General features: G+C 45.8%; 1 protein-coding gene, 1 non-coding gene and 1 pseudogene across 8 annotated transcripts in view; all 3 read left to right on the top strand.

Annotated features, from left to right (window-relative positions):
• Window positions 1-26,325, top strand: part of PRPSAP1 (phosphoribosyl pyrophosphate synthetase associated protein 1) — a 53,166-nt gene that overhangs the window by 11,442 nt on the left and 15,399 nt on the right. For 2 of the 7 annotated variants that reach the window (XM_066236630.1, XM_066236635.1), the window contains exons 2-4: window positions 1,508-1,560; window positions 5,949-6,015; window positions 7,861-7,932. The exons of 1 other annotated variant lie outside the window; for it this stretch is intronic. In XM_066236630.1, coding sequence (XP_066092727.1) covers window positions 1,508-1,560; window positions 5,949-6,015; window positions 7,861-7,932 — 192 coding nt within the window. The remainder of the gene's footprint in view (window positions 1-1,507; window positions 1,561-5,948; window positions 6,016-7,860; window positions 7,933-26,325) is intronic. 4 more of the 7 variants (XM_066236631.1, XM_066236637.1, XM_066236633.1 and 1 more) reach the window with 3 other exon arrangements.
• TRNAD-GUC (transfer RNA aspartic acid (anticodon GUC)) lies at window positions 11,470-11,545 on the top strand. Its single transcript has one exon. It is a non-coding gene; the product is annotated as a tRNA-Asp (tRNA).
• On the top strand, window positions 22,511-23,890 carry LOC136308062 (zinc finger CCHC domain-containing protein 9 pseudogene; annotated as a pseudogene).

Raw genomic sequence — 26,325 nt, 5'->3', positions numbered from 1 at the left:
AGAGGAACAGACAGACAAGAAGGGAGAAAGATGAGAAGCATCACTTCTTCATTGGGACACCTTATTTGTTCACTGATTGCTTTCTCACATGTGCCTTGACTGGGGGAGGCACAGCAGAATGAATGTCCCCTTGCTCAAGCCAGCAACCTTGGGCTCATGTGGGGTCATGTCTATGATCCCACACTCAAGCCAGTGACCACGTACTCAAGCCAACAACCTGTGCTCAAGCTGGTGAGCCCACACATAACCCGGTGACCTTGGGGTTTCGAACTTGGGTCTTCTGTGTCTCAGTCCGCCACTCTATCCACTGCATCACTGCCTGGTCAGGCCACACTTCATTAATCTTGTTTTATCTACTTACTCCTCACCTTTTTTTGCTAGAGTATTTAATGGTAAATAATACATACCAAATTTACCATTTTAAAGTTTACAATTTAGTGGCAGTAGGTACATTCACAGTGTTGTGCAACCATTACCACCATCCATCTCTACCATCTCCAGGGCTCATCTTTCCAAACTGAAACTATGTCCTCATGAAATACTTCACTTCCCATTTTCCCCTCTCCCAGCCCCTGGTAACCTCCATTCTACTTTCTGTGTCTTTGAATTTGCCTACTCTAGGTACTGCCTATAAACAGAATCCTGCAGAATTTGTCTCTTTGTGTCTGATTTGTTTTACTTAGAATAGTTTCTTCAAGGTTCATTCATGTTGGTACATGTAATATTTCATACCTTTTTAATGCTAAATAATAATCCATTGTATACCTGGCTGGAGTATTTTTTTTGTTTGTTTTTGTGTTTTTCCGAAGTTAGAAGCAGTCTTGCATGTGCCAGGTGGGATCCACCTGGCATGCCCACCAGGGGGCAATGCCCCGCTGCAGCTTGAGCCATTCTAGCACCCGAGGCAGAGGCCATGGAGCCATCCTCAGCGCCCGGGCCAACTTTGTTCCAATGGAGCCTTGGCTGCAGGAGGGGAAGAGAGAGATAAAGGAGAGGGAAGGGGAAGGGTAGAGAAGCAGATGGGCACTTCTGTGTGCCCTGGCCAGGAATCGAACCTGGGACTTCCACACACCAGGCCAACGCTATACCGCTGAACCAACTGGCCAGGGCAGGAAGAATACTCTTCTTTTAATTTTTTTAAAATTTTATTTACTTATTTATTTTTTACAGAGACAGAGAGTGAGTTAGAGAGAGGGGTAGACAGGGACAGACAGACAGGAACAGAGAGCGATGAGAAGCATCAATCATTAGTTTTTCATTGCTTGCTTTCTCATATGTGCCTTGACCGCGGGCCTTCAGCAGACCGAGTAACTCCTTGCTGGAGCCAGCAACCTTGGGTTCAAACTGTTGGGCTTTTGCTCAAACCAGATGAGCCCACACTCAAGCTGGTGACCTCAGGGTCTCGAACCTGGGTCCTCTGCATCCCAGTTCAACGCTCCTTCCACTGCGCCACCGCCTGGTCAGGCAGGAAGAATACTCTTAATTGCTTTTTATTTTCCCCCTATAGGCGTCTTGGTGCTGAATTGGGGAAGTCTGTGGTATATCAAGAGACCAATGGAGGTAAAATTAAAATTATTTCTCTAAACTATTTTTAATGGACTGGTGTGTATTTAAAAGGCAAATATTATTCATGTTTAACCCAGAAGCATTTTTTCTCTTTAACACTGAGCTATTCCCTTTTAAATCCTGACTTCTTTGTTCTCCTCTTTTAAGTCTCCTTTTTCCAAGATATTGCAAATATCCTGTCATTTCAGAGTGCAAAAAAGGAAGTTTTTTCTTCTATATTGGGTTGTGTTGGTAAATACTCCTTGCCTTTATCTGTCTCGTTTGGTCATCAGATGGCATCAAGAGCAGTCTGGTATAGGTAATGGTGACTTATTTGAAAACTCTGTACTTTCACCTATAAATATTCCCTCAAGTCTCTTGTAGACTCTCACCTGGGCTGGTGACCTGATTTTGCTGCACTGTGGGTTTCCAGGGTGAACTCTAACATTAAATGATGGTGCTTAAAGGCACTTTGCTGATGGCCAGTGTCCTAGGAATGCTGCATTACATATCTTCTGGTGGGACCATCTACTTCTGGTTGTAGTGCCCTTAGTTGTCACAAAGATAAGATAGTATCAAATGACTTAGAATTCTTTTTTCAAAGTTGAAAGCCTGGATCCATGATTCTATGCTTCTTTTTGTCTTCCTGATGTATAGTTATCTATGATATAAGTAGCTTGAGGCAATAAGTTACTAAGACACAATGATGCTTGGGGATCTAAAAAAGCAAAGTATTCAAAAGGAAATGATAGTTTAATGGAAACTCCCAGGATCTATAGAAGCTAGATGTGTGCTATAATTAACCTCCAGGAAGCCTCACCCAACTCCTACCCTTAGTAACTTTTTACTTGGTGACTTTAGGGCAAGTCAGGAGGTGCTAGTATTTAAAAACCTGAAGAGGAAGGCAGATTGGTGGTAACTATTTTAATTGACAGGGATGGCATTTGGGGATCTCATGAAATGAAACACTTGAGGAACAGGTGATTTACTGAAGACCATTTTCTCCGCTTTTCCATCACTGTTCCAGCCCTCCTTATCTCTTCGCTGTTGAAGTAGCTCCCTAACAGGTCTTCCTCCTTCAGTCCTCAGCCTCTCTAGTCCATTCTACTTACTTCCATTAGGATATTTCCAAAATGTAAATAGTTTTGTTTTGTTTTTTAAATTTTATTTATTGATTTTTAGAGAGAGAGAAAGGGGGGGGGGAGAAGCAGGAAGCATCAACTCATAGTAGTTGCTTCCTGTATGTGCCTTGACTAGGCAAGCCCAGGGCCCTGAACCAGCGACCTCAGCATCCCAGGTCGACACTCTATCCACTGCGCCACCACAGATCAGGCCCAAAATGTAAATAGTTTTGATTTATTGCTAAATATTTAAAATCTTTTTTTTTTTTTTTTTTTTTTACAGGGACAGCGAGTCAGAGAGAGGGATAGATAGATAGGGACAGACAGGTACGGAGAGAGATGAGAAGCATCAATCATCAGTTTTTCATTGTGACACCTTAGTTGTTCATTGATTGCTTTCTCATATGTGCCTTGACCACGGGCCTTCAGCAGACCGAGTAACCCCTTGCTCAAGCCAGCAACCTTGGGTCCAAGCTGGTGAGCTTTGCTTAAACCAGATGAGCCTGTGCTCAAGCTGGTGACCTCAGGTTCTTGAACCTGGGTCCTCTGCATCTCAGTCCGACACTCTATCCACTGCGCCACCGCCTGGTCAGGCAATATTTAAAATCTTTTTTTTTTCTTTACAGAGAGAGAGAGAGAGTCAGAGAGAGGGATACACAGGGACAGACAGACAGGAACGGAGAGATGAGAAGCATCAATCATTAGTTTTTCGTTGCACGTTGCAACACCTTAGTTGTTCATTGATTGCTTTCTCATATGTGCCTTGACCGCAGGCCTTCAACAGACCGAGTAACCCCTTGCTTGAGCCAGCGACCTTGGGCTCAAGCTGGTGAGCTTTTGCTCAAACCAGATGAGCCTGTACTCAAGCAGGCGACCTCGGGGTCTCGATCCTGGGTCTTCCGCATCCCAGTTCGACGCTCTATTCACTGCGCCACCACCTGGTCAAGCAATATTTAAAATCTTTTTTTTTTTTTTTTTGCATTTTTCTGAAGCTGGAAACGGGGAGAGACAAACAGACTCCTACATGCACCCGACCGGGATCCACCTGGCACGCCCACCAGGGGGCGACGCTCTGCCCTCTTGGGGCGTCGCTCTGTTGCAATCAGAGCCATTCTAGCGCCTGAGGTAGAGGCCACAAAGCCATCCCCAGCACCCGGGCCATCTTTGTTCCAATGGAGCTTTGGCTGCGGGAGGGGAAGAGAGAGACGGAGAGGAAGGGGGGGGGGGTAGAGAAGCAGATGGGCACTTCTCCTGTGTGCTCTGGCCGGGAATCAAACCCGGGACCTCCGCACACCAGGCCGACACTCTACCACTGAGCCAAACAGCCAGGGCCACAATATTTAAAATCTTATAGGCCAGAGTCCAGTCTCCTCAGCAGTCACTGGGCCCTTGGGATCTGGGTTCCACCCACTTCACCAGCCTTGTCCTCCACTGGTCCACCAGCACATTCGTATGTGCTCTGACTCCAGAATACATATTAAGTCCCATCATCTCTCACTACCTTCACTGCCACTGCTTTGGGCCAGCCTACTGTTCATTGCTTGTCTGAATTCCTTCAGAAACAGCTGGAATGGACTCCCTGCTGCCATTCTTTATCCTGCCAGTTTTCTTCACACCATAGATAGTAATCACGCCCCTGTCGTCCTCATGTTGCAGTGGCTTTCCTGTCACACTTAGAATAAAATCCAACTCGTGCGTGACCAGGCCCTGCTAGCTACCTGACTTCCTCTTTCTCCTTGTCCACTTTGCTTTTGACGTGGACATCTGACTAGCCCTCTGCTTGCCACGCTCTGTCCCCACATCTTTGCATGTTCCCATATTCCCTTCCTCACTAGACATTCCCATCGCCTTTGTTCTCATACCCTTCGTTCTCTCTCCTTTGTCCTGGCTGGTCTTCCTCTGGCACGTAGGCCTGGAGGGTTGGAGTTGGCCAGTGCTTGGCATGGCTTGTCTTTCTGGTCAGTCTTCATCCTCTTGGTTCAGGTCCTCCCCTTTGTAACTCCAGCTCAGGGCCTAACACAGAGGAGGCCTCAACATTTGTTGAAAGAATAGTAAGGATGTTAACCTTTGGCCTTTTTATTTGCTGTAGACTCTCCCCCCTGAGTAGCTTGTCTTTTGGTCATGGACCCAGAGATTTTATGTAGACCTGCTTGTTACTTTTGCCCTCTCATCTATTTTCAGCTGATGTTCCCCTTTGCTTGATTTTTTTTGGTATACTAGTGAAGTGCTGGTTTAGATTCACTTTACTCCCTCCAGATGCTGACTGATTATTGCATCATGGAGTGCTTTTCTTTCTTTTTTTAAAAATTTTTTTATGACAGACAGAGATAGGGACAGACAGACAGGAAGGGACAGAAATGAAAATCATCAATTCTTCGTTGCGGCTCCTTAGTCTTCTTAGTTGTTCATTGATTGCTTTCTCATGTGTGCCTTGACCCTGAGTAGGGGGTTCCAGCAGAGCAAGTGATCTCTTGCTCCAGCCAGCATCTATGATTCCATGCTTAAGCCAATGATCCTGTGCTCAAGCCAGTGAGCCTGCACTCAAGCCGGCAACCTCGGGGTTTTGGACCTGGGTCCTCTGTGTCCCAGTCTGATGCTCTGTCCACTGCACCACTGCCTGGTCAGGCATGAAGTGCTTTTCTTTATACATTTAAATAAAATGTATTGATTGATTTTAGAGAGAGAGGGGGAGAGCGAGAGACAGAGAGAGAAACCTCGACTTGTTGTGCCACCTATCTGTGCACTCATTGGTTGATTCTTGTATGTGCCCTGACTGGGGATTGAGCCCACAATCTTGTCATGTTGGGATGATGCTCTAACCAACTGAACTACCCAGCCAGGGCCATGAAGTGCTTTTCTTTTTTTTTCTTTTCTTTTTTTTTTTATTTTAAAATTTCTGAAGCTGGAAACGGGGAGAGACAGTCAGACAGACTCCCGCATGTGCCCCACCAGGATCCACCCGGCACGCCCACCAGGGGTGACGCTCTGCCCACCAGGGTGTGCTCTGCCATGACCAGAGCCACTCCAGCGCCTGGGGCAGAGGCCAAGGAGCCATCCCCAGCGCCCGGGCCATCCTTGCTCCAATGGAGCCCTGGCTGCGGGAGGGGAAGAGAGAGACAGAGAGGAAGGAGGGGGAGTGGAGAAGCAAATGGGCGCCCCTCCCACGTGCCCTGGCCGGGAATTGAACCCGGGTCCCCCGCACGCCAGGCCGACGCTCTACCGCTGAGCCAACCAGCCAGGGCCATGAAGTGCTTTTCTTAAAGCTACATTTTTATTTTTCAGAAACAAGAGTTGAAATAAAAGAGTCTGTTCGTGGCCAAGATGTTTTCATAATACAGACAATACCCAGGTAAGAATTAGCACTACCTTTATTATCATTTCATATGAATAACAATTCTGGTTTTTTATGTTATAAATGTGTTAGCATGTTAAACAATTTTCTTGAGTTCTGTGAGCCACTCTGACAAATTCATAACCTGAAGAAGGGGTTGTAGGAACCTCTGATTTATAGCAGGTGGGCCACAACCACAGGGGAGCGGAAGGGGCTGAGCCCTTACCTTGTGGAAGCTGATACTATTCTCCAAGTAGAGACTGTCAGAATTGAGTTGAATTTTAGGACACCTAGCTGGTATCCAGAGAGTCCCAGAATTACTTGACATAGGAAAACCCCACACACGTATTTGGGGTAATTGTGATAACATAATTCCCCTACAGTGACAACTGGTAGATACTAAGTACTTATTTGTTTATTTATTTATTGAGAGAGGAAAGAGAAGGGAGAGAGAGAGAGAGAGAGAGAGAGAGAGAGAGAGAAGGGCATCAACTCATTGTTCCACTTAGTTGTGCAGCTGTTGATGGCTTTTCATATGTACCCTGACCCAGGCTTGAACTGGTGACCTTGGGATTGAACTGGTGCCCTCTGGATCAAACTGGCAACCTTGACGCTTTGTCCACTGTGCCATTGTCCAGGGCACCTAAGTATTTTTAATACATTCTTTTCTGATTATAAAAGCAAAGCTCATTAGTAAAAATTCAGGCATTGTAGAAGTATGTATCAGAAAATAAAAATTCCCAGCCCTCATTTACTCCCCAGTGTTCTGAGATAACAACTTTAAATAGTTGTTTATTCCTCTGTATTTTATGTGCACAACGAGTTTAGGCTCTAAACTTCAAGTGATTCTCAAAACCAAAATGCAAGCAACTGGAATTTATCTGTATGGTTCAAAATTCAAAAAAGTATATAAAGACATGTCCCTGTGCCCTTTACCCCCAGCCACCCCCTTTCCCACCCTGAGCAGCAATTATTATTCGTTTCTTAGGTGTTCTTTCTGAGACTATGGATATTCAAGCAATTGCTTATATATTTTTCTCAATTTTTATATAAAAGGGGTCTAGTGTATTTTGTGCTGAACTTTAAAAAAGAAAGCAATATACTATATTCGCACATAAAGAGCTATCTTATCTTTTAAAAGTTATTTTTTATTTTTATTATTATTTTTATTTATAAAGAGAGGAATAGACAGGGACAGACAGATGGGAACGGAGAGAGATGAGAAGCATCAATCATCAGTTATTCGTTGTGACACCTTAGTTGTTCATTGACTGCTTTCTCACATGTGCCCTGACCGCGGGCCTTCAGCAGACCGAGTAACCCCTTGCTCGAGCCAGCGACCGTGGGTCCAAGCTGGTGAGCTCTTTGCTCAAACCAGATGAGCCCACGCTCAAGCTGGCGACCTCGGAGTCTCAAACCTGGGTCCTTCTGCATTATAGTCCGACGCTCTATCCACTGCGCCACCGCCTGCTCAGGTTAAAAGTTCTTATTTTGAGCCTCACCTATGGTGACACAGTGGGTAAAGTGATGACCTGGAGCACTGAGGTTGCAGGTTTGAAACCCGGGGCTTGCTTGGTCAAGGCACATAGGAGAAGCAACTACTAGAAGTTGATGCTTTCTGTTCCCCTTTTCTTTCTTTCTCTTTCTCTCTTTTAATTTTTATTTTGAGGAGGGTGAACATACAGTACAGTGCACAGAGATGTGCTGTAGAATTAGGTACCTGAAACCTGTATAATTGTTAACTAGTGTCACTCCAATAAAATCAATTAAATTTCTTCAAAGAATTCTCTTCAAATTTATTTTACAACATCCCCTAATATGTAAGTAACTATTTTTTTAAAGATTTTATTTATTGATTTTTAGAGAGGAGAGAGAAAAAGAGAAAGAGAAGGAGGAGGAACAGGAACCATCAACTCCCATATGTACCTTGACCAGGCAAGTCCAGGGTTTTAAACGGGTGACCTCAGCATTGCGAGTTGATGCTTTATATATATACTGTGCCACCACAGATTAGGCAAAAAATTTAAAAAAAAATTTTTTTTTGTATTTTTCTGAAGTTGGAAATGGGGAGGCAGTCAGACAGACTCCCGCATGCACCCGACCGGGATCCACCCGGCATACCCACCAGGGGGTGATGCTCTGCCGCAACCAGAGCCATTCTAGCGCCTGGGCAAACCTTGCTCCAATGGAGCCTTGGCTGTGGGAGGGGAGGAGAGAGACAGAGAAAGGGGAGGGGAGAGGGGTGGAGAAGCAGATGGGCGCTTCTCCTGTGTGCCCTGGCCGGGAATCGAACCCGGAACTCCTGCACGCCAGGCCGATGCTCCACCACTGAGCCAACCGGCCAGGGCTAAAAATTTTTTATTTTTTTTTTTCCTTTTATTTTTATTTTTTTTTCATTTTTCTGAAGCTGGAAACAGGGAGAGACAGTCAGACAGACTCCCGCATGCACCCAACTGGGATCCACCCGGCACGCCCACTAGGGGGCGAGGCTCTGCCCACCAGGGGGCGATGCTCTGCCCATCCTGGGCGTCGCCATATTGCGACCAGAGCCACTCTAGCGCCTGAGGCAGAGGCCACAGAGCCATCCCCAGCGCCCGGGCCATCTTTGCTCCAATGGAGCCTTGGCTGTGGGAGGGGAAGAGAGAGACAGAGAGGAAGGAGAGAGGAAGGGGTGGAGAAGCAGATGGGCGCCTCTCCTGTGTGCCCTGGCCAGAATCGAACCCGGGTCCTCCGCACGCTAGGCCGACGCCCTACCACTGAGCCAACCGGCCAGGGCTCCAAAAATTTTTTATTTTTAAACAATCACAAACTTCCAAAAAACTTGCAGGTATGGTGCAACCATTTGAAAATAAATTGACATCCTGAGGCCTACCACCCCCAAATACTTTAATGAATAATTCCTACAGACAGGATTTTCTCTTCAACAAGCACAACATAGCAGTCAAGTGGGAATCCTAACACTTACTTGTGACTGCCATTTAACCTTCAGTCCCCACTCACGTCTAGTCTGTTATCCTGGTAAGCTCTTCAGAGTACAAGGGGCCAGTAGCATGCAGTTGTCATGCTGCTGTCATCTTCTTCCACCTGGAACAGTGACACTGTTGAAGACTTTGACACTTTAGCCAGTTTATTTTGTTGAATATTCCTCAATTTAGGTTTGTCAGATATTTGTTACATTAACCTAAATGTGAGAAAGCCAGGGTGAGAGGCACTAAGCATTTATTTGATATCAGAATGGATAGCTATTTGGGAAGCCCGACATAGGCAGAAACTCAGTGTTTGAATTAGGCAATGAAGGCAAGGAGTATTTATAAAAAAGGGAAAGGGAATAATCACATGAATGGAAGGAATGTTCTATTGGTGTTAACAAGTCAAGGAAGGAATGTCTACAGGTATAAATAAGCTGAGTCGGCAACTTTCAACCTGTGCACCACAATAGGCACACTGGTATACCACAAGAAGCTTTATTTTATTTTTTAATTAATTTTTTTATTTAGTGAGAGGAGGGGAGGCAGAGACACATTCCCACATGTGCCCTGACTAGGATCCACCCTGGATCTACCCAGCAAGCCCACTAGGGGGTGATGTTCTGTACTGGATCCATTTTTTTTTTTTTGGTACCTGAGGCAAGTTAAAGCATATAATAATAATTACTTACCAAGTACTTTATGTCGGATTTTCGCTAAGTGTAGCAGTAAAAACAACTTACTATAGTTAAATTTATCTTTTTATTTATACTTTGGTTGCTCTGCTACTGCCCACCATGAAAGCTGGAATGCCCACTAGTGGGCAGTAGGGACCAGGTTGACTACCACTGCTCTATCCACTGCACTACCACCTGGTCAGGCCCCTGTTACTTTTACAATGAGTTTAGGAAGGAAGGGAGAGACTTAATAATAGTAACAGCCAACTTTTCAGTGGCTCTTATGTGCCAGGCACTGCTCTGCAGGCTTCAGGTGGGTCATCTGCAGTCATCACCACTACCTTCTGAGGCAGGTATCATTTCTATCCCCTTTTGTGTTCTCCAACCATAGATTTTCACATTTGGGTGTGCATGTGTATGCATGTGTTTATACATGAAGGGTGGAGGGAAAACTTGACCCTCAATTTCCTTCTGGTTATAACCCGTCTCTTTCTATATCTTTGTTAGAATATAGGCTCCATGAGGGTAGAGATTTTTTCGTTTACTCCTGTGTCTCCAGCACCAGAACACTTTTGTTAGTGAATAGATTTTGGCCTTCTGTGTCACTCCAAATCCTTGTGGGCTAAATTAATGAATACTAAAGTTTTTGTACATTTCCATCTTCATAAAATAATTATGATCCCCTCTTCTGTTCTTAGACCTCAGTGAGTCCCTAATACTGGATGTAACTTCTTTTCCCACTACATCTCATCTTAAATTAAAAAGTCCTTGTGCCTGACTAGGCAGTGGCACAGTGGATAGAGCATCGGACTGGGATGCGGAGGACCCAGGTTTGAGACCCCGAGGTCACCAGCTTGAGCGCGGGCTCATCTGGTTTGAGCAAAGCTCACCAGCTTGGACCCAAGGTCGCTGGCTTGAGCAAGGGGTTACTTGGTCTGCTGAAGGCCCACGGTCAAGGCACATATGAGAAAGCAATCAATGAACAACTAAGGTGTTACAATGAAAAACTGATGATTGATGCTTCTCATCTTTCTCTGTTCCTGTCTGTCTGTCCCTTTCTATCCCTCTTTCTGTCTCTGTAAAAAAAAAAAAAAAAAGTCAGTTGGGCTTTCTATAGTATATACTTTGAAATTCCTTTCACATGTCGCCTGACCAGGCGGTGGTGCAGTGGATAGAGTGTCAGAATGGGATGCAGAGGACCCAGGTTTGAGACCCCAAGGTAGCCAGCTTGAGCGTGGGCTCATCTGGTTTGAGCAAAAGCTCACCAGCTTCAACCCAAGGTCACTGGCTCCAGCAAGGGGTTACTCGATCTGCTGAAGACCTGCGGTCAAGGCACAAATAAGATAGCAATCAATGAACAACTAAGGTGTTGCAACGTACAATGAAAAACTAATGATTGATGCTTCTCATCTTTCCATTCCTGTCTGTCTGTCCCTGTCTATCTCTCTGTCTCTAAAAAAATTAAAAAATGAATAAAAACATTAAAAAAAAAATTCCTTTCACATGTCCTAAACACTAGTTTGTAATTTGCTAGCATGGCAAAATAACATTCACTGTTAACAGTGCTGTCCTCTTGTGATCTGAAAACACTGTGTTAGTTTCCTTTGCAGTAAGAAGTTGTTCTATATGTATATAATTCTTGGTTTCAATATCCTGGTAACCAAGAATGCTTGATATAAATATTTAATACACAGTCTCAAGTGATACTGGGAGCAGTGTTTCTAGGGAAGGGACAAACCAAGCATGGAAGGATGAGTTGATTAATGACTAACTGGGAAAGGTGCATTTTTGGTTCACTTGTACTTGTAGTATTAGAAAATTTGCTTGAGGCCCTGGCCGGTTGGCTCAGCGGTAGAGCGTTGGCCTGTCGTGTGGGGGACCCGGGTTCGATTCCCGGCCAGGGCACATAGGAGAAGCGCCCATTTGCTTCTCCACTCCCCCCTTCCTCTCTGTCTCTCTCTTCCCCTCCCGCAGCCGAGGCTCCATTGGAGCAAAGATGGCCCGGGCGCTGGGGATGGCTCCTTGGCCTCTGCCCCAGGCGCTAGAGTGGCTCTGGTCGCGGCAGAACGACGCCCCTGAGGGGCAGAGCATCGCCCCCTGGTGGGCAGAGCATCACCCCTGGTGGGCGTGCCGGGTGGATCCCTGTCGGGCACATGAGGGAGTCTGTCTGACTGTCTCTCCCCGTTTCCAGCTTCAGAAAAATACAAAAAAAAAAAAGAAAGAAAATTTGCCTGACTGGTGGTAGTGCAGTGTATAGAGAGTGTTGACCTGGACGATAAGGTCCTAGGTTCAAAACCCTGAGGTCACTGGCTTGAGCACAGGCTCACCAGCTTGAGTATGGAATCATTGACATGATCCCATGGTTGGTGGTTTGAGCCCAAAGGTTTCTGGCTTGAAGCCCAAGGTCACTGGCTTGGCTGGAGATCCCTGGTTAAGACACGTATGAGAAACCATCAATAAATAACTAAAATGCCGCAACTACAAGTTGTTGCTTCTCATCTCTCTCCCTTCTTGTCATTCTCTCTCTGAAAGAAAGAAAGAAGAAAGAAAGAAAGAAAGAAAGAAAGAAAGAAAGAAAGAAAGAAAGAAAGAAAGAAAGAAAGAAAGAAAAAGAAAGAAAGAAAGAAAATTTGACCAAAGGAAGTGGTAAGGAGTAGTCTATGAAGTTGTATCAGAGAGAGTGAATCTTGTGGAATAACTACGACAATTTTTTTTAAGACTTTTTATTTAGAGAGAAAAGAGAGAAAGAGGGAGAAAGAAGGGGGGGGAGGAGCAGGAAGCCTCAACTCCCATAATGTGCCTTGACCGGGCAAGCCCAGGGTTTTGAACCAGCGACCTCAGCATTCCAGGTTGATGCTTTATCCACTGTGCCACCATAGATCAGACAACCACAACAATTTTACTGAAGATGGTATAGTCCCCTTAGGTGTACTAGTTTTGAGATTATTTAAAAGAAGCCATAATTGTCTTTCCAGTGGTTCAGTTTGATAATAGTATGTATGTGTTACATGCAGTTGAGTTAGCTCTGACTCCTGGTGCCCCTGTGAATGAGTGATGTCCTCAATGCCCTGTCCTTAGCAGCCCTGCCTAGCTCCTACGGCTTTATTCATAGAGTCAGTCCATCTCGTATTTTGTCTTTCTCTTTTCCTGCTGCTTCTATTTTCCCCAGCATATTGTCTTTTCCAGAGAACCCTGCCTTCTCATAATGTGCCCAAAATAGGACAATTTCATTTTTGCCTCCAATGGTGTCTTAGGCTTAATTTGTGCTAGGATCTACTTGCTTATCTTTCTGGTGGTACAGGATATCCATAGACCTCTCCTTCAGCTCCATATATTTTTTTCAACTCCCTATCATATTTCCCATGTATAATAAGATGCACCCTTTTTTGAAAAATTTGGGGTCTAAAAACTGGGTGCATCTTATACAGTGGTTGTAGATTTATTTTTTTACTTACATTTCTCGCTTTTTCCGCGCTTGTCTTTGCGCTCATTGTTTCGCACTTGTTACTAGCATATTACAGTAGGTTATGTTTTGCCACATTCTGCCCAAAAATGGCTCAGAAAAGATTTTCATACAGTGCTGAATTCAAATTAAAAGCAATCCAGTTTGCAAAATTGAATGGAGGCCCTGGCCAGCTAGCTCAGCAATATAGAGCATCAGCCTGGCTTGTGAAAGTCCTGGGTTTGATTCCTGGCCAGGGCACACAGGAGAAGTGACCATCTACTTTCCCCCTCTTTCCCCTCTCATTTTCCCCCTTTTCCCTCTTCTTCTCCCCCTTTTCCCCCTCTCCTTTCTCTCTATTTATCTCTTCCCCTCTTGCAGCCAAGACTTCATTGGAGCAAGGTTGGCCCAGGCGCAGAGGACAGCTCCATGGCTTCTGCCTCAGGTGCTACAATGGTTCTCCTTGCAATGGAGCAACGGCCCAGATGGGCAGAGCATCGCTTCCTGGTGGGCATGCGGGTGAATCCTGGTCAGGCTTACATGGGAATCTGTCTCTCTGCCTCCCTGTTTCTCACTTCAGAAATATACAAAAAAAAAGTGAATGGAAATTGTGCTGCTTAATGTAAGTTTGGTCCTCTTCCAAGGTCCTTAGATTGAGGAATCAATCTGAGACTGGCTATGGGAAGAAGAGACCCTACTGAAAACGCCACAGCAGAGGAAGGCCATGAGCGGCAAGTCAGCAAAATGGCCTGATCTAGAGAGGGAATTGAAGATACGGATTGAAGAGCAAAGGGCAATTGGAATTCCTGTGTCCACAAAGATGGTTCAGCATGAGGCAGGAAGGATTGCTGATGAAAACGAAGTTACTAATTTCAAAGGAGGACACAGTTGTTGCTTCAGGTTCGTGAAACAGAATGGACTAAGCATGTGTACAAGCACCAGACTTGCCCAAAAGATGCCTGAAAGCTATGAGCAGAAGGTCCTTGAATTTTATCACTTTGTCTCCAGAGTCGTCTACAACGGCAAGAGGAACAGTAGCCCCCGCTCTCCCCCCAACAGCAGCGAGATCTTCACCCCAGCCCATGAGGAGAATGTGCGCTTCATTTATGAAGCCTTCAAGCCTATTGACCTGAGCGACCTGAAGCGCCGGAACATGCAGGATGCCAAGAAGTCCTAAAGCACCGGCAGGGGCCCTCTCTGGCCTCTGGGAGATCTGGGTGCAGCTGATGTTGGCCTGCTCTCCTGTGGGCCCAGCTCCTGGGAGGGGGAGGGGCTGTGCTCCCATTGGGCCTCACACCCCAGGACCAAGACAGCATGATTGATGCCCATGGCCTGCCCCTCCTCTCCCAGCCCCCTTGGTGGTCTCAGCTGCCAGTCACTGGGAGGTCTGGGCCCTACCATCTGCGGCTCTCTCCTGAGCCTAGCTGCCTAGGTGTCTCTGGAGTCCCCTGGCCCTGCCTGCCCCTAGGGCCTTGACCCTGACTCCCTATCCTTCCATCTTCTCCACTGCCCAGTCCTGACCCCTGGCCACTTCCAGGATCAGGACAGAGATGAGAGGGCCTCTGTTGTCTCCTAGGTCTGGGTCTTAGGCCAGGTTAGTCCCTGAGCTGGCCAGCAGGCAGGACGAGGCCTGGTGTGGATCTCCCACATTGCTGCCTGTCTGGCCTGGACACATGGGGAGTGAATAACCCCCTCGTCCCCCACTGTCCAGCCTGGTCCCTTCCTTCCTGCATTAGTTTAGAATGGCACCAGCTTTCAACCTGGGTACCACTGGCTCCCCTCATAGGGTCCTGGGCAACCAGGCCTGGCTCTTGGTGTCTGTAGCCCTGTGGCCATTTTTTTAAAATAAGGAGAGGTGGGGGCTCACAACTAGACAGTGACTGGCCTGGTGGCACACAACTGTAAGTGTCAGATGCCCGATTGAATGACAGTTGCTATTATATTATGATAAAATGTCAGGATCATGTACTTTATTTATTTATTTTCATTTTTCCGAAGCTGGAAACGGGGAGGCAGTCAGACAGACTCCCACATGTGCCTGACCGGGATCCACCCGGCATGCCCACCAGGGGGCGATGCTCTGCCCATCTGGGCCATTGCTCTGTTGCATCCAGAGCCATCCTAGCGCCTGAGGCAGAGGCCACAGAGCCATCCCCAGTGCCCGGGCCATCTTTGCTCCAATGGAGCCTCGGCTGCGGGAGGGGAAGAGAGAGACAGAGAGGAAGGAGAGAGGAAGGGGTGGAGAAGCAGATGGGCGCCTCTCCTGTGTGCCCTGGCCGGGAATCAAACCCGGGACTCCTGCACGCCAGACCGACGCTCTACCACTGAGCCAACCGGCCAGGGCAGGATCATGTAATTTAGATGCAGACGGACTAGGGTGAGCAACCGCAGGGTAGTTGGCTTGATAGCTGGTCATTAGCAGGGTAGGAGTATGAGGTTGGAGTGTGAGGTTGCCTGGTGGGTCCTGTCTGTGTGGTGGGCTAGAAGGGTCATCGGAGCCCTTTTTTTCCCTTGTAACTGGAGCCTGGGGCCAGAAAATAAAGGCGGGCAGCACTGGAAAAAAAAAAGGAGTGAAAACTGCAACTATGAAAACAAGTGGACATGAAAAGAGCCATTATACAGTTGTTCTAGCTTGTTGTGCTGACAGAACCAAGCTGCCTCCTATGCTGATTTTCAAATGCAAAACAATGCCAAAAGAAGACATTCCTCGAGGAGTGATTGTCCATGTTCATGACAAGGGTTGGATGGATCAGGATGGGGTGAAGATCTGGTTTCAGAAAGTTTGGAGATGAGATCAGGCGGGCTCTTATGCAAACCTGCCCTATTGGTGCTTGATCAGTTCAGGGCACATGTAACAAAAAACAAAGAAAATTGCTGCAGAGCAAAAAATAATACTTGCCGTCATACCTGGAGGCTTAACATCCCAGCTCCAACACTTGATATTAGAATTAATAAACCCTTCAAAGCTGCCATGAGAGATGAATGAAACAAATGGATGAAGTCTTCTGGGAACAATTTGACACCTGCAGGAAGAGTGAAGAAACCAATTATAGGAGAAATTTGTACCTGGGTGAAAAGATCCTGGGATAATATCAAGATTGAGATTGTTGTCAAGTTATTTAAGAAGTGTGGCATTTCAAATGCCATAGATGGAACTGAGGACAAGGCAATATATTAAGACAGTGATTCGTCATCAGACACAGATGAGGACAAGCTAATGGATGGGAGTTTTGACAGTGATGAGTTGTATGAATTTTATGATGAATAAAACTTGAGTTCAATATCTTTATGTAATACATTTATTTTTTCAAATTTTGGGCCCCAAAATTAAGGTGTGTCTTATATATAGGAGTATCTTATACATAGGGAACTATGGTATTTTAAATGAATTTATTTCCCCCCTTCCCCATCAGCCTGTTTACAGGTTTCTCATCTGTACATAGTGTTTGGGAATACAGGGGTATGGATGCTCTTAGCCTGGATCTCTAAAAACACATCTTGGTCTTGATGATCTTTCCTAATTTTCCATTGCTGCCCTTTGGAATCTCAGCCTTCTTTTGATTTCTTGGCTGCAGTCTTCATTTGAATTGATAACTGAGCCAAGGTAAGCAGAATCTTTAACAATTACAATATTCATTTGATAGTTCAGTGTATAGGTATCAGAGCAAAAAATGTCCGCACATGGTAGTTCCTGTATCTTTTAGGACAGAGGGGATGGGAGAGGAAGAGTTTAGAGAAAGGACAAGTGTGTGTGTTGTATGGATGTATATGTATCCCATATAGAAGATCACTGGGTTTGCCACATGTGCTAGTACGTTGATTGTTTGACTGTAGAATACTTTAGTACCAGCTAAAGAATATAGAGAATTTAGTTTTGTGGTAATACCTGCTATAAATTCTGTGGTGAAGGAGGAGGGGATGCTACCTAAAACAGTAAGGCTGATTTTAGACAAACAGACCAAAGCCGAGACATTCAGATGAACTCAGATGCCTTCAGAGCTGACATCTTAAGACACAGCATACAGTCGAGTGCTGCCTAATGACCTGGTACATTCTGAGAAATGCCTCATTAGGCGATTTTGTTGTGTAAACATCACAGAGTGCATGTACACAAACCTGGATGGTGCAGCCTACTGCTGTAATTGTATGTGCTGTCCTTGCACACACCTGGCAACGCACTGGGTTTGTTTACACCAGCAGCACTACACACAGGTGAGTTGTGTGTTGTGCTAGAGCAGGCGTCCCCAAACTACAGCCCGCGGGCCACATGCAGCCCTCTGAGGCCATTTATCTGGCCCTCCGCCACACTCCCAGAAGGGGCACCTCTTTCATTGGTGGTCAGTGAGAGGAGCACTGTATGTGGCGGCCCTCCAACAGTCTGAGGGACAGTGAACTGGTCCCCTGTGGAAAAAGTTTGGGGACCTCTGTTAGGGTGTTAGGATGGCTGGGTAATAGGAATGTTTGGCTCCATTATAATCTTGTGGTGCCACAGTCGTATTTGCGGTCCCTCATTGACAGAAACATCACTATATAAAGCACATGACTGCATGCCTTTCTTTGCTGCTGTTGTTGCTCAGAATAGCTTTGGAACACATCTTCTGGAACCTCTTTCAGAGGTTGCATATTTCTTCTGACTACTCCAACAATAGTAAAATTTTGGTTGTTGAGGATGGATTTAATTTTTGGAAATAGCAAAGAGCCATGCTGAATGAGGTGATTATGTTGAGTAATTGAAATGTGTATCTGTTTCTACACCCACTCCTATGTGTGGGTTGTTTCCCCCACATCTCTGATACAATTCAGCACAGATCTGACACTGTCCACCTGTAGCTAGCCTCAGACTCCACAGGGTAAGGCTCAGTCCTACAAGACTGCCCCCCGCCCCCGCCACTTCAGATGCTATGGGAAGTCCAGGTTGTCACCTTGCTTCTGATCTACCCACCCAGTGACTGACTGATTTGTGCTTAATTAATTTGCTAGAGCGGCTCACAGATCTAACTCAGGAGCAGCCAGTTAGAAGAAATGCACAGGGCAAGGTGTGTAGAAAAGGGTGTGCCGCTTCCATGTCCTCTGAGAGCACCACTCAGTCCACATCTCCATGTGTTCACCAGCCCCGAAGCTCTCCAGACTCCCTCCTTTTGGATTTTATGGAGGCTTCTTTATATAGGCACAGCTGATTAAATCAGTATTTTTCAACCACTAGTCCACGGACCAGTCCACCAGAAATTTTGTGCCAATCTGCAAGAGTTCACCACTGTAATGTTGTATGAAGGTTGCAGACCCAGTGATCTTATCAAATTCACTTATGCTCAGTGTTATTCTGCATTGGCGGTCCCCAAGTATAAAAAGGTTGAGAACCACTGGATGAAATTATTGGCTGTTGGCGATTATTTAGTCAACCTCCAGCCCCTTCCCTCTCCCAGAGGCCAGGTAGGGGGAGGGGGAGAGAGGCTAAAGGTTTCACCGCCAAGCACATGTTCTGTCTTTCCAGCACCCAGGCCTCATGCTTAGGTGCAGTCCAGAAGTCACCTCCTTAACATCAAAACATCTGTCTTTCTCTCATCACTTAGGAAATTTCAGTGGTTTTAGGAGCTCTGTGCCAGAAATAGGGAGGAAGACCAAATATATATTTCTTGTCCTAAATCACAAAATCTCAATGTGGTACTCAAGGAGCTTCTAAGTAAAGTAGATATGAAGCATACAAAGTATTTTCTGAAGGACAATTTTCATGTTTGTGTTACAGGTTCTGGTATGTTGATGGGAGAAGACTTGCTAAAAGAACATTTACCACTTATTTGCTGCAGATTAATTGTTGGAGGTGTGGGGGTGGGATGAATTCTATCCCATTGCCATATCTCCTTACTATCTGTGGTGTTGGTCAGGTTGCAGCCCTGGGACATTTAATTGATGTACATATAGAAACTACATCTCTTTCTTCATTACTTTTTGCCCATGGAAATGAGAGAGCAGTAAGGGCCAAATTTAGTATAGGATGCAATTCTCTTAGGGAAAAGAAAAATGATTAGTTGGTAAACAATTAAGTGTCCTACTTAGATACAAAAGCTATAAGAATTGGCCAGGATATACTTGGAACAGTCTTAGGGAACAGATAAAGCAGAGGCTGACAGCAAATTTTTCTTCACCTTGTTAGCCCACAGAGTGACTGCCTGGTGTCCAGTTTGCTCAATGACCCCCAATGATGGGGAAAGCCAATGTGACAAAGGCCCTTTTGTGGCCTTCCTGACCAAGGAGAAGTGGGGTTTGGAAGGCATCCTTAACCTTGGGCTGGAGGATGTTGCATCCCTTGCCATCCGTCTTTAGGAAGAGGAAAAACAGGAAAATAAAAACCTCATAGGAGAAATTAGTAATTAATAGAACCAAAGCTCCTCCAAAACTGTTCTTTTTATTGCATTAATATCTTGCTAGCTGGGCCTCCCTTGTGGTGTGCCAGTCCAAACATCACTGTGTCATAGGATTGTGTATTATAAATGCAGTCACCAAGCCAGCTAAAAGACCCACTGTCTGGCAGGGAGTCTTTCAGAGTCGATCACATTAACTTCAGTTTTTTGTGGTTTTTTTTGTTTTTTTTTTTGTTTTTTTTTTTGCATTTTTCTGAAGCTGGAAACGGAGAGACAGTCAGACAGACTCCCACATGCGCCCGACCGGGATCCACCCGGCACGCCCACCAGGGGCGACGCTCTGCCCACCAGGGGGCGATGCTCTGCCCATCCTGGGCGTCGCCATGTTGCAACCAGAGCCACTCTAGCGCCTGAGACAGAGGCCACAGAGCCATCCCCAGCGCCCGGGCCATCTTTGCTCCAATGGAGCCTTGGCTGCGGGAGGGGAAGAGAGAGACAGAGAGGAAGGCATGGCGGAGGGGTGGAGAAGCAAATGGGCGCTTCTCCTGTGTGCCCTGGCCGGGAATCGAACCCGGGTCCTCCGCACGCTAGGCCGACGCTCTACCGCTGAGCCAACCGGCCAGGGCAACTTCAGCTCTTAATGTATTGTTGGCTTGGGGATCTGGTAAGAAACCAGGGCCAGTGGAGCTTTTCCAGTGTCGTGTAGTCTCACACAGGTGGAGATTAAGAAAGCTCTAATTTTTTTTTTATAAATAAATTTTTATTTTAATGGGGTGACATCGATAAATCAGGATACATATATTCAAAGAAAACATGTCCAGGTTATCTTGTCATTCAGTTCTGTTGCATACCCATCACCCAAAGAGAGATTGTCCTCCGTCACCTTCTATCTAGTTTTCTTTGTACCTCTCTCCCTCTTTTCCTCCCCCCGCCCCCCGTAACCGCCACACTCTTGTCCATGTCTCTTAGTCTCGTTTTTATGTCCCACCAATGTATGGAATCCTGCAGTTCTTGTTTTTTTCTGATTTACTTATTTCACTCCGTATAATGTTCTCAAGATCCCACCATTCTGCTGTAAGTGATCCGATGTCATCATTTCTTATGGCTGAATAGTATACCATGGTGTATATGTGCCACATCTTCTTTATCTAGTCTTCTATTTTTTTTTACAGTGATTAAAGCCTTTAAGCAAACTCTTGGCCAATACAGCAAGAATCCATCAAAGAGTAGTGTCCTTAACATGTTCACCAAGTCCAAGTTGGCCCCAACACCATGTCAGATCCCTGAAAAATGCAACCCAACCACAGTTCAGTCTGTTAGGAGCTGGCACAAGGAGCAGGAGTCCAGGAAAAGTCCACATCCAGGAAAAGTCCGCATGGCACTGGAATTGTCACAATTCTATACTTTGCAGCTCACGTTCAAGTCCCAATGACCGCTGCTTCTAGCTGGTAATGATTCAGGTAGGCTGGAAAAGCCATCTGCAGCATATGTGGAGATGGAGCTTCTGTTCTCCTCTGCCTGGAGAGATGAGACCAGGTAGCTTTTCCCTGGAGCTCTGTGACTGTGACATGGTAAAGAGAACCTTGTGACACACTAAGCTGGGTGGCAAAGGTAGATTCATAATAGAAGTTGGCAAAAGGGGGAAAGAGAGCTCTAAATTAGGAGTAGGTCCCAGCCTGAAATATGAGTGGGGCATTGAGGTAGGAGGAAAAAAGGAAACACTATATTAAACCAAGCAGCAGAAAATAGGACTATCAACACCCACAACAGAGATCTTTGAGGGAAGAATAAAAAATCTGACTATTCAGGCAAGACATAGTTAAGTGGCCCTTGTGCAAATGAGATCAGTTTACCTGCTTCTTGGAAGAAATACCCTAGGCTCATCCACAGTGTTGTAGATGGGGCTGACGGCCCTGGACCCCTTCAGCCTTCAGTGGCAAACCCCAGCATTCTGGGCAAGGTTAGGTCATAGGTGGCTGGAGCAGGGCTGGAAGAGACTGAACCCTCCCTTAGAGGAGCGAGGGGGAAGCCTACCTTCCAGTGTCCCTGTTTCCTCACAGCAGAGGCATGTAAGTCTGGCAGGCTTTAGCTCAATGACCATCCTTTCCATTATTGAAGCAGGACCTAGATGGCATCCTACGAGACCCCTTTGGGGCGTTGGAGCCTTTAAGGGCGTATTCATCTCTATTGGGCTTTTTCTGCCTCTAGGTATCTTAAAAGCCATGCTCAGAAGATCTCGCTGAGGGGTTTGAGGATCCCCATCCGCCTATATAAATCTTTTCCATATATCTGGAGCTATTTGGAAAAAGACAAAACTGTTATTAGCTGAATCAAATAAAGAAGGTAGTAGTTTGCAGGCGAAAAAGATTTGGCGTCTCCTGTTCATCAGCATTCAAAAGAAATTTAATTATTTTTAAGTAAAAAGCATGATATGGTAGACCCGTAGGAGTTCCAGGATATGACTACCCCCTTTTTTTTTTTTTTAATTTTATTTTATTTATTCATTTTTTAGAGAGGAGAGAGAGGGAGAGAGAGAGACAGAGAGGGAGAGAGAGGAGAGAGAGAGAAGGGGGGAGGAGCTGGAAGCATCAACTCCCATATGTGCCTTGACCAGGCAAACCCAGGGTTTCAAACCGGGGACATCAGCATTTCCAGGTCGATGCTTTATCCACTGCGCTACCACAGGTCAGGCGACTACCCCCTTTTAAAAAAAAATTTTTTGTATTTTTCTGAAGCTGGAAACGGGGAGAGACAGACAGACTCCCTCCCGCATGCGCCCAACCGGGATCCACCCGGCATGCCCACCAGGGGCGAAGCTCTGCCCATCAGTGGGCGATGCTCTGCCCCTCCGGGGTGTCGCTCTGTTGCGACCAGAGCCACTCTAGCGCCTGGGCAGAGGCCAAGGAGCTATCCCCAGCGCCCGGGCCATCTTTGCTCCAATGGAGCCTTGGCTGCGGGAGGGGAAGAGAGAGACAGAGAGGAAGGAGGGGGGGAGGGGTGGAGAAGCAGATGGGCGCTTCTCCTGTGTGCCCTGGCCGGGAATCGAACCCGGGACTTCTGCACGCCAGGCCGATGCTCTACCACTGAGCCAACCGGCCAGGGCCTAAAATTTTTTTAAAAAATTGACCTTAAAATATTTGCTGGGTACACTTTAATAATACCTTAACTTTAAAGATTGTAAGCATGACAAAATACAGTAAATGCTGGAGGACTCACGCACGATTGATACGATACCTCTGGTGAAACCATGACCAGGTGGGCACGAGTTACCACCACATCTAACAAAAGACCCTTGCCTGCAACATCATGGGAGGATATAAAGAAAGGGTCCTTTGAAGAAAAAAGCCAAAACCGATCAAAGACTAAACAACTTGAAGCCACTAGGCTGTCCTTTAAAAATGCACCCAAAGCAAAACACAAAAAAAAAAAAAAGAAAAAGGAGTACTTAAATGAAGATGTGAATGGATTCATGGAATACCTAAGACAGAACTCACAGATGGTTCACAATGGGGAGATAATAGCAGCAGACAATCAGAAAATAAGGGAAGAAATTGCAGTTGCTTTAAAGAAAGATAGTCGCAAGGAAGGAAGATGAGTAAAAAGACAAGCAGCAAAGAAAAATGCAATGGTATGTTTTCACTGTAGAAAACCTGGTCATGGGATTGCAGATTGCCCCGCTGCCCTTGAGAATCAAGATATGTGCACTGGAATATGTTACTGGTGTGGATCTACAGAGCACGAAATAACCAAGTGCAAGGCCAAAGTAGACCCAGCTTTTGGTGAATTTCCTTTTGCAAAATGTTTTGTTTGTGGGGAAATGGGACACTTGTCCAGATCTGGTCCTGATAATCCCAAAGTAGTGTATGCTGATGGTGGTGGTTGTAGACTTTGTGGCTTTGCAGAACATTTTAAGAAAGATTGCCCTCAAAGTCAGAATTCAGATCGAATGATTACAGTTGGTCGCTGGGCAAAAGGAATGAGTGCAGACCATGAAGAAAGTTTGGATGTGCCTGAACCACAGAAACCCAAAACAAAGGTAGCTAAAGTTGTTCATTTTTAATAATGATTAGAACTACTGTAAGTTACCATGTCATCGGTCCATTCTGAACAGGGTCTTCTTCACAAGTCGGAGCTGGGCTCCCTTGGAGAGGCCTATATTGTAGAACCGGTGTGATATTTGTGTGCTCAAATAGTTTCTGAGTTCTGTCGATCAAGAGGTACTTCTGCTTGGAGAAATCACTGAAGAAAAATATAAGATGTTTAAATTGGATTCTTTAAAATAGACCTTTTCTAACAGATAGAACCTAAATATAACTAAATGGTTATATATCTAATTGTAACAATCATTTTTCTTAAAATTATGCCTTCATCTGAACCACCTCTAAACTAAGGGGTAAGTGCTTTGCATTTGGAAATGAATTTTTGATTATAGTTTTCTAGCTCCAGAGTATCAGATTATAAATTGTCACAAAATCTGTATTTTTAAAACTACTTAATAAAAACTTACTATTTTTCTGAATACCTAAAAAAAAAGAAATACAGTAAATGCTTTTGCTCCATATGCAGTAGCCTTTTTAGTTTAGCCAGTTTAGGAAATCTAATAATAGGACAATGCATACAGACAATGATCTATAACATGCTTAGCAGCCTCTCCTGTTCTGACAGAGGTTACTATAAATCCAGAATATGTATCCACTGTAATGCGGACCTAGGACTGTTTGCCAAATGAAGATATATGGATAACATCCATTTGCCAAAGTTGTCCTGGTAGGGGTCCTTGAGGGTTAATTCCAAATGAAGGGGCAGATTGTAGTATAGGACCTCTTGGACAGGATTTCCCAATCTGCCATGCTGCTTCCCAAGAAAGTTGCAACTGTTTACACTGGGCTGCAGCGTTCTGGTGATGAATAGTATGAGACTGAATTGCTTAATCTGTCATGGTTGCTCCAAATAATTTTTTTTTGGGTAGCTTAATCAACAAGGGCACTCCTAGGCCCTGGCCGGTGGCTCAGTGGTAGAGCATCGGCCTGGTGTGCAGGATTCCTGGGTTCGATTCCCGGCCAGAGCACACAGAAGAAGCGCCCATCTGCCTCTCCCCTCCTCCCCCCTTCCTCCTCTCTGTCTCTCTCCTCCCCTCCCACAGCCAAGGCTCCACCGGAGCAAAGCTACCCCGGGCGCTAAGGATAGCCCCGTGGCCTCCCCCACAGGCGCCAGAATGGCTCCGGTTGCAACAGAGCAACACCCCAGATGGGCAGAGCATTCCCCCTGGTAGGCATGCCGGGTGGATCCCGGTCCGGCGCATGCGGGAGCCTGTCTGACTGCCTCCCCATCTTCAACCTCGGAAAAATACAAAGAAAAAAAAAAAAAAGAAAAGAAAAAAAGGGGGGGGGCATTCCCTTGTGCTAAAAAGCTCCAGGGAGCATGGAGTGAGCTCGAGTATGTCCTATGAAACATGGAGCTCTATGTTGACATACAAATCTTTGAAGAAGGAGGAACTGCTGAAATAGTTCATCAGCATTTGTCCCTAAGACAGCAGTCTTTATAGTGGAAACACCATAATTAAATATTTGCTTTCTGTATATAGATTAAAGGAGGAATATGGCAAATGCTGAAAAGCCATGATAATGGCATATAATTCTAGACTTTGAGCTGATATTAAGTTGACAGTTTCAGTATAAAGTTGTCCATTGATTTGCAAGAGCGATTTGCCATTTAGTAGAAGTTTCCCAGAGCCATTGTTGTTGATCCTTTGAAAAAAGCAACAATAATTTTGAGGCTCAAAACCTATAAACTGTAAGGGTCACCTATGCCCCTTGATAATCCAGGAGGCAACAAGATCAAAATATGGAAGTGTATTCCATGGGCTATTAGATGGTTCAATGTGCCCAAGCTGTAGCTGCTCTTGTACCAATTGAGCAGCTGCCCTAAGTTTCTCCTGAGAAAGGGGCCATTGGTCTACCCATACAGGATTATCTGATTTCCAAGTAATTGGGTCTGCACAATGCATTATTGAGGTAGCAGGAGCTAACAAGGCCCTTATGCTAAATTTTGATATCCTAATCCACACCTTCTGGTATTGGGTGCCACTTCTATGGGGGTGAGAATTCCTCGCTGTTCTTTCCCTAGACCCTTGGTGGGCAAAAATCCCCAATCAAGCATCTGAGTACTGACTAAACCATTAGGACTGACAAGCAACTCTCCCATATTTTTCAAAACATCTCTACCTCACAAATTAATTGGCCATCCAGGGAGCGCATAAGGCTTAAAAAGTCCAGAATGATCTTCTTAATCTTCCTAATGTAGAAAACTAGAACTTTGTTGAGGGGATTTACTCCACCCTATACCTTGTAATTCTGTGGCTGCTGCATGAGTGGGCCAGGAAGGAGGCCAGTGTAGCTTAGCAATAAGAGATACATCAGCTCCAGCCCTGGCCGGTTGGCTCAGTGGTAGAGCGTCAGCCTGGCGTGCAGAAGTCCCGGGTTCGATTCCCGGCCAGGGCACACAGGAGAAGCGCCCATCTGCTTCTCCACCCCTCCCCCTTTCCTTCCTCTCTGTCTCTCTCTTCCCCTCCTGCAGCGAGGCTCCATTGGAGCAAAGATGGCCCAGGTGCTGGGGATGGCTCCTTGGCCTCTGCCCCAGGCGCTAGAGTGGCTCTGGTCGCAACAGAGCGACGCCCCAGAGGGGCAGAGCATTGCCCCTGGTGGGCGTGCTGGGTGGATCCAGTCGGGCGCATGCGGGAATCTGTCTGACTGTCTCTCCCCGTTTCCAGCTTCAGAAAAATACAAAAAAAAAAAAAAAAGATACATCAGCTCCAGTATCTAAAAGTCCTTTAAATTTATGCTCATGTATTGTTAGTTCCATTTCAGGGCGTTCCTGACCTATTT

The sequence above is a fragment of the Saccopteryx bilineata genome, chromosome 6 (genome assembly GCF_036850765.1).
Source record: "Saccopteryx bilineata isolate mSacBil1 chromosome 6, mSacBil1_pri_phased_curated, whole genome shotgun sequence".
Taxonomy (NCBI): domain Eukaryota; kingdom Metazoa; phylum Chordata; class Mammalia; order Chiroptera; family Emballonuridae; genus Saccopteryx; species Saccopteryx bilineata.
The sequence above is the reverse complement of the archived record's forward strand: the minus strand, read 5'-3'. Positions and strand labels throughout refer to the sequence as shown.